Here is a 7950-nt window from a genome sequence, read left to right as displayed (position 1 = left end):
ACTCCACATTCACTCTACACTTGAAAGAGGAGGAAGGTTACATGTTTTGGCATCGAGGCCCAGCTTCTAAATATCTAGAGGACACGGATCTGGCGTTATTCAGATTATGAGGAGGAGAAAGGGCAGAGGGTGGAATAATTGAAGAGAAACATGAGCTGTAGCACCCAAGGGTTTGTGTGCTTGTGTCAGCACTGTACGTGTATATGTGCGTACTCGTATTTAAAGTAAAAGTGTATAATTAGAGTGCAAAGCGACCTCTGTGCTGGATTAGTGGTTCAATTTAGCACGTCTTGGGTGATTTGGCTGATTTTAAAGAGTGCTGGCTGTGAGCTGGAGGTCCAGCGAGCTTCTCTTTGCAGATTCTCTTTGCATCTCAGGACCAGGGATCTGACAGCATAGCCCATGGGTGCTGCTGGCCGCCCTCGGCCACTGTCACAGCCGAGACTGGTGCCGGAGCAGATGTGGAGCTGAACTGAGGGAAGTGGGTCATGGTGCTGCAGGCTGTGTACAATTCAAAGTCGGCCTTATTATGCACAAGGTAAGTCATGCTCCTTTTTTACTCTTTTCGTGTGTCTGTGTGTGTGTCAAATGAAGGCATGGCTGCTGTGTTAACATTACAATAATCTTTCTTCCCCCAGGAGGCCTCGCAGACGACCCTCAGTCAGCCGAGTTCAGTCTATCGCTCTTTCCATCAGTGTCCTCTGCAGTTGTCTTTTGTAACTTGGGTTTTTTCTTTCTTTTCGAGAGAGGGGAGATGGAAGAAGAGATGATTTTGCGTGTGACGAGGCCTTGGGCGCACGGCTGTGTTTGATGTATTTTTTATGTGCTTAGGCTACTGGTGAACGATGGGGAGGGCGAGGGATGGGGAGGGAGTGAGAGAGGACGCCTGGAGCTGATGCAGTTGAATGGGGATGTTGTTGAAGGAGAAAAGGGAGGGAGGAAAGAGATAGAAGTGTGCATGTATGTGTGTGTGTGTGTGTGTGTGTGTGTAGGGGAGGGAGGGAGGTTGAGGTTTTTTTTTTTTATTTCTGCCGGCAGCAACATTATGTCAGGGGGATGAGTGCAGGGAGGAGAGAGACAGCGAACACTTGTTAAGTCTGTCTGATGTAGCCTCTCTATACCAGACACACACCTCCAGAAAACACACTTACACATGCACACACACACACACATATACAGACACACAGACACCACCGTCATGCCCCTCTGATCTGACAGTTCCAAAAACATTCAGTCACCAGCTTGGAGAAAATATCATATTGCAACAAATCCTGCAGTCCTCCCTTATGTGAGGACCGGGGGTATGATGCCACATGTCGGTGTTGCATTCTCTGTAACATTTTACCTTAAACACACCTGAGACTGTAAATGATGAAGTGTGTTGTCCTAAGACTAAAACATCCCCTGTTAGCTTTATATAATATGCAGTCTTATCAGCCCTGATGATGACGGTGTGTTCGGTGACTAACTGGAGGATTTGGGATTTACTGACGTGATTCTACTTACCTTAAATTCGCTTTAGTGATTTCCTCCATTTCCCAGAAAGTATTTTAACAACCACCAAGAGATGGGCATGGCTTTTTTCTTGTTGAATCCAACAAAAGGGAGATAAACTGATTATACAGTTATCACAGGGAAAGCAGCACATGATGAATTGTGTGTTTTTGGGGAATTTTAATCCCCGAAGCCACACAGGGAAAAAAGTTGTGATTGTGTTGATATGCACGGTCACAAGTAAAAGTAATTATCACTAAAATATACTCAATAAATCAGCTCCGTCATAGTATATTCAAGATAATTGTGATTTATGCACATTATTGTTGTTGCAGTGGGTGGTTTTGGTGTTGCTGATCACATTATATTGACTCTCACTTGGGGAAAACCAACCACAGCATATCAGCACATATACCTTATACCAGCTGTCAAACACGGTGGAGGAGGGATGATGATTTAGGCTCGTTTTAAAGCCACAGGCTTGGGCACTTTGGACTCATGATGAACTCCTCTGTACACTAAAGTATTCTAGGCTCCAGCGTGTCTGCCAGTTAAAGCTAGGCCCAAACTGGGTCGTGCAACAGGACAATGACACCAAGCGGAGCAGCAAATCTACGACAGAATGGCTGAAAAAGAGAAGAATCAAAGAGTTGCTATAATCCAGTCAAAGTCCAGACCTCAACCCAGTTGAAATCGTGTGGCAGGACCTTAAGAGAACTGTGCATAAACCAATTCCAAAAAACGTCAATAAACTGAAGAAGAGTAGTCCAAAAAGTGTTTTTTCAGATGGTGAAAGGTCTGCCCTGCAGGTCAGTTTAGCACCCAGACTCTTCTACTACAAAGTCCTGCTGTTGTGATAGCCATAGTATGCAGCAGTTCTTTGTTTTGCTTAAATATGCAAGACCTTCTCTGGAAATGTCATCTAATGGAAGTATGTGTGATGTATATGTGATGATGTCTTTCCAGATGTACAAGCTGCCAATTCCAATAGGCACTAATACACCCCCATACAATCAGAGATGCAGGCTTTTGAACTAAGCACCGATAACAAGCCAGATAGTCCCTCTTGTCTGTAGTCCAGAGGATGCAGGGTCCATTGTATTTTCAAAAACAGTGTCGAATATTAATATACTGTTTTGAGATTCCCACATGACCCTTCAAAGGATAGCAGCAAGTGCCTGAGTCTGTGGGAAGCTGAGTAAATGTGTTGGTGACACAGAGAGTTCTCATGACGTTGTCAAGGTCCCCCTTGACTTCTGTTACCACAAGCTTCTTCATTTCCCTTAAAATGAATCTAAAATCCATCTCAGTAGATGCGCGTCATATCTGAAAGAGAACAGGATGTGTGCACAAACATTTAAACAAAAGTATAAAATTTTCATTTTTGTGTATTTTATACATTTCTGGCAACGCATCAGGGAAAAAAGAATAACATTTATGGTAATTTTACTGCTGTCCAATCTCAAAAGGGGTCAAATCTGACCTTAACGCTGTGCAAAGGTTAAGACATGGTTATATATGAGTACAATTTTGGTGTCAGTCACTGATCCAGTTTGCATCTGTCCTGCAAAACAAGCACAAATTGAAAATTTAGAACATAAAAGTGTGTCCAGAAAGGACTTTTAAATTAGTATGAGACACAGATTTGTCACGGGGAGAGTTAAATGTATTTGCAAGACTAAATTAATGCATAAGTGTTATACTGAGAAATTCCACCAGGCCTACAACTGTAAATTGCATCAGTGTTAAGTTTTTTTGCACACTTTATTGTTTTTGTGGTTTTAATTTTGACTGAATAAAACTGTCCCTTTCTCATATACTAAAAAATTAAAAATAAAAGGGTGAAAGAGAGTTATTAGATGTTTTCTAACAATTAAAACCCTGTATCTCTTATTTTATATCTCACACATGCATAGCTATATATTGTGACTCATAATGTAGATGTTATAATGTATTTGCAGGGTGGCACCGGTATTAAAGATACCTAAAATGTAGTCATGTTGTAAAAAAACCCCACCAGCCAACCTCACAAAACTAAAGTGACATCATAACATAAGGGAGTTTAAACCATGCAAAACTTGATCTAAAACAGTTATAACATGTAGCATAATAATATTTCAGCTAATACAGCACTTTGAGCAGCTTCACATTCACATGATGTCATTAAAATGTCATTAGAACAAGGGCCATAAAAGTAAAACCACCCCCTCCAGACTCCAGCTGCAGCCAGATGTATAAAGAGGGAGTGAATGGCACTACAGTAAAACCGTGTTAATTATATTAAAGAGTTCCTATGGATGAATTCTAAACCACTTTTTACATTTCTACATTGTCTTTATGAATGAGGATTCCCATAAAGGTCCCCAAGAATTATTATTATTTTTTGCCCATTTTGAGCTGCTTTTATTTCTTTTTACTTGTTCATTTATTTTATTTGACGTATACCTCTATAGAAATAAGTTTGGTAGCTACCACCCACAGAGTTACAATCCATTGTTATAAAAAGACGCTTGTTTCTGGGAATTCAGACCTGCCGTTGAATAAACAATAAACACACAGGCTTTCTGTACTCGCACCGATTCATTCTCCACTGTTTCCTTTTTCCTTCAGTCCCAGCCCAGTTTAGGAAATGCTTTTAGTCGCCTAGCGTTTTCTTTTTTCTAGAGCTACCGCGGAAGGCTGAGAGGAGGAGGAGAGAGGAAGAGGAAGATAAACATCACACAGAGGAGGGGAAAAATTGGGAGGGCGCAGTGTCCAGCTTGTCTATCGAGCAACAAACCGGCAAAATAGGTAAGAAAAAACTGGAACCTCATGCAAATAGATTCACATGTCTGACTTATGCAAGCGGTGAAAGGGAGATGAAAGGCAGGCTCTGCGGCTGTTTTATATGAGAAGGGCTAGAGTGGAGACTGCACAGATATGGGGTGAGCGTTACATAACGCAGCGCAGATTAAATATCCCTGCTTTTTTCCTCTACATTTCTGAGTATATTTTTATTATTATTGTTGTTGTTTTAGGATGAAACTCTGAGGCGTTTTTGAGCTTTAGCAAAGAGCAGTGCTCGGATGAGGAAGAAGAACTGTCGCGTTTTAGGCTTTATTATCCTGATATCCTTCAATAAGCCGTAAAATGCAGCCACTGGGCGCCATTGGACGCCTTTTTCACGTTTTCTGCAGAGCCAGGCGTCCTCATTTAAAGATTTTAGGCATCCAACCAGCAGCAGGACTGCTTAGGTATTATTTTCCTTTATTTTCATCGCGCTTACGGCAACAAATATGGTGTTTTTGCACTCCGAGAGAAAAAATACAAACCACTCGTTACCGACCTGAGAATTATTTTAATATTTATATGATTATTCTCCCATTTCAAGCGCCAGCACTGCGGCCAGAAACGCGTCGATTTCGGGCGGTTTGTCCTCGTTTCTCTCGCCGTGGTTAAAGCTTCAGCATGCGCGCTCGCGACACCGCCACCATCGCTGTCCTTCAGCACCACGTGAGCGCGCGTGCATAGGAAGAGGAGAGGGGACTGATTGACAGCAGCCTGGAGTCAGGATTAGAGAGATTTCCATTCTGAGGAGACATGTAAATATTTGACGCTAATAGAAATGGAGTGCGCAGACCAGCCTGTAGTTATAGACGTTATAAACAAGGAAAGTGTGTGTGTGTGTGTGTGTGTGTGTGTGTTTGGCCCCAGTGGGCTGGGCATTGGATTTTCCTGTTTTTGTTTTTGTTGCTTTAGCTCATGACTGCATGTTTAGCTGTTTTGATCTTTTTTAATCCTCCTCCTTTCGCCCATGACGAACTTTTCTTTGCTGCTTTGTTGTGCTGCCATGTGATGACAGGTTTAAGCAGCTACACACTGTGCAGGCCTGCGACACAAATTTATTTATTGTTTCACTGTGATTTGGCTTGACTTTCTTTTGTTAGAGGATATCATATCACTCTTCTCAATGCAACTTCTGGTTGATGTTCTGTTTCTTTAACACACTAAGATGTTTTTCTGCAAAGGAAGCCAAACATCTTATAGACTGAAGCTATAAGCACTAGAAACTTAACTATGGATCTCACATTCAAAGTGATGGTACATAGTGGACAAATGTCCAGTGGTGCTGTGTGTAAAGGTTTTATGAAGTAAACAATGGCACTACCAGTGCTTTGATGTTATGTTCCTTGTCGTTTCAGTGAGAATCAGTCGAGGTCAGTGATGCTTCATCATCAGGACCAGCCTCTGAACTCAGCCTACGGAGGCTCCAACAATAGTTCCTCATTCCAAAACAGGAAGTACGACAAAGACGGCAATTTCAACTTCCTGCCAGACAAAGATGACGAGGGCTATACGGGAAATGTAGAAGGAGGAGGAGGAGATGAGAACCGAAACCAGGTGCGGCCCCGAAACTTGGGCCCACTGGGGCGTGACCCCCCAAACTCGGGCGTTCTGTCACCGCGCTCCCGCATGTCCTGCTGGAGCCGCCTTGAGCCTCTGCCTGAAATCGAAGGTGGGGACGATGGTTATGGTAGAGTGCCCCCTGATGGAGCGGAGGAGAGGAGGATGGAGGAAGAGGAGGGAAGGATGATGATGACCCAGGATGATGAGAAGCAGAGAGAGAAGAGGGGGCAGCAGAGGAGGAAGGGCAGCACAGAGTTCAGAGGAAGGCAGGAAGAGGATTATGATGCACTGCTGGACGACGAATGGGGAGACAGCGACTCCGAGTCTGAGTACAGCTACCGATCTGGCGGCAGCATGTCTTCCCTCAACATGGAAAGCGGGGGAGAGGGGATGCTCATGGGAGGCTGGGACCGCATCGGTGTCGGGGAACCAAAATCTAATCTTCCGGAAAGCAGCCCAGCAGGAAACAGAGACCCAGCCACGAGACAAAGAAGCTTTAGCCGGAAGTCCCTCCCAGGAAGCAACCTGGGAAATCTGGAGGAAGGAGAGGAAGATCAAGACGATGACGACGATCAGTCCTCCGACTCAGACGGCGAGATGCCAGAACTGATGGACACCGTGTGGACGCTGCGGGACCGCGAGCGCTTCAAGGCTCAGGAAATGGAGAAGCACCAGGTGCAGCTGACCATGTATCGCCGCCTGGCGCTGATCCGCTGGGTCCGCACCCTTCAGGGCCGCGTCCAGGAGCAGCAGAACCGCCTTCAGTCCAGCTTTGACGTCATCCTCACTCACAGGAAGGAGTTGCTGCGAATGGGCGCCGCCGCTGCCATAGCCAACACTGCTCCCGCTGCTGCTGTCAGCCAATCATGAAAGGAAACAAGTGTTTAAAAACTGCACTTTTGCTCATAAATTTTCCCTGGAAAAAGGAAAAAAAATCTCCCATCATCCCATTGGACATTTTTAAGCTTTATGTTGCTTATTGTTGCTCATCTTCCCTGTTTTCCCACCCAGAGCATCAGTTACTGTATCAAACTCATCTTTGGTCTGCTGAAGACTGGCTTTAACTTCAGCTTCTACACAAAAACCAAAATGTCACATGACTTAGGATGTATTCTCATTAAAGCAATTACTTTATGAACTCTTGGGTGTTATTATAATATGATGTTTATATCAGAAATGTCCTACATGCTGTTGTTACTTGTCGTGACCTCTGCGTAAAAAAAAAGAAAGATGGAAAGATGATTTCTACCAGGAGATGCTGTATATAATTATGATCGATTAAAAGAATAAAGTATCCTTCTATCTAATGTTTTGTGTGGATGTTTTTTAATTTCATTTTTATACAGCTTAATCTAGATTGAGCTCATTTCTAATAGACACATCTGAGAGAAAGACTAAGGCTGATAACTCCACTTTAAGAGCACAGAGGCTTCTTTTGATTCCTGAGGAACATTTTAAGAAGCTGGTTTATCAAAGTTCCCTCAGAACAGATATGACTAAAGAAGGCCAGTTTTTATCTTCTGTAGCTGTACTTGCTGTACTTGGAGCCTTGGGCCAATGCCCTTTGAGCTCACAATTGCCTCTTTGTCAGCTGAACAAAGTTGTTTTGTATCTGCTCATCACACGGAGCTGGGAGCGTGTGTTCTGCAGGCAGTGTGATAGCCGTGTGAGGGCTCAAGCCTCAATCTTTACGGGCTGGGCTTCCGCCGCAGGCACTCCGAGATCATCTCACCTCTTTCTACGTGCGTCTATGTGTGTGTGTGTGTGTGTGTGTGTGTGTTCAGAAAGATACCAGCCACGCTGCCACCCTGTAATCTCCGTCCTGGGCGAGTCGATGGGAGTCGCTGGAAGCCCTCGGGGAGCTTCAGTCTGCGCCCCGGGCCGCTGCGGGTCCTATCCGGCCGCGGTGAACAGACGCCGGTCCGGTTGCGCGCAGGAGCCAAACCCCGGGGCAAGTTTGGGATAATCCCCAGCTATGCCTCCTAACCAATTCCCGTTTATTTATTTTTTTCCTAGCTTATCGCTTTTCTTGGACGCGCAGGCACCGCACAGAAAGTCTGAGTCCATTTC

At 44.4% G+C, this 7950-nt stretch overlaps 1 protein-coding gene across 3 annotated transcripts; it reads left to right on the top strand.

Annotated features, from left to right (window-relative positions):
- The first annotated feature begins 4136 nt into the window (after positions 1 to 4136).
- Positions 4137 to 7187, top strand: c19h1orf216 (chromosome 19 C1orf216 homolog). Of its 3 annotated transcripts, none has more exons than XM_003447231.5 (2): positions 4137 to 4284; positions 5676 to 7187. In XM_003447231.5, exon 2 carries the CDS (start codon positions 5698 to 5700, stop codon positions 6748 to 6750), a length of 1053 nt encoding a protein of 350 aa, XP_003447279.1. In that variant the 5' UTR covers positions 4137 to 4284; positions 5676 to 5697; the 3' UTR covers positions 6751 to 7187. The 3 variants fall into 3 exon arrangements, with proteins under 3 accessions (XP_003447279.1, XP_005452801.1, XP_025758352.1); XM_005452744.4 differs by lacking the exon at positions 4137 to 4284 and adding an exon at positions 4289 to 4418; XM_025902567.1 differs by lacking the exon at positions 4137 to 4284 and adding an exon at positions 4550 to 4727.
- Positions 7188 to 7950: the final 763 nt, after the last annotated feature.

Source organism: Oreochromis niloticus, linkage group LG22 (assembly GCF_001858045.2).
Source record: "Oreochromis niloticus isolate F11D_XX linkage group LG22, O_niloticus_UMD_NMBU, whole genome shotgun sequence".
Classification (NCBI taxonomy): Eukaryota; Metazoa; Chordata; class Actinopteri; order Cichliformes; family Cichlidae; genus Oreochromis; species Oreochromis niloticus.
The sequence above is the reverse complement of the archived record's forward strand: the minus strand, read 5'-3'. Positions and strand labels throughout refer to the sequence as shown.

Coding starts and splice junctions, on each gene's coding strand:
- c19h1orf216 (XM_025902567.1), top strand. CDS start 4,624: ATGCAGCCACTGGGCGCCATTGGACGCCTTTTTCACGTTTTCTGCAGA. Junction 4,728..5,675: donor CCAGCAGCAGGACTGCTTAG/GTATTATTTTCC, acceptor TTGTCGTTTCAG/TGAGAATCAGTCGAGGTCAG.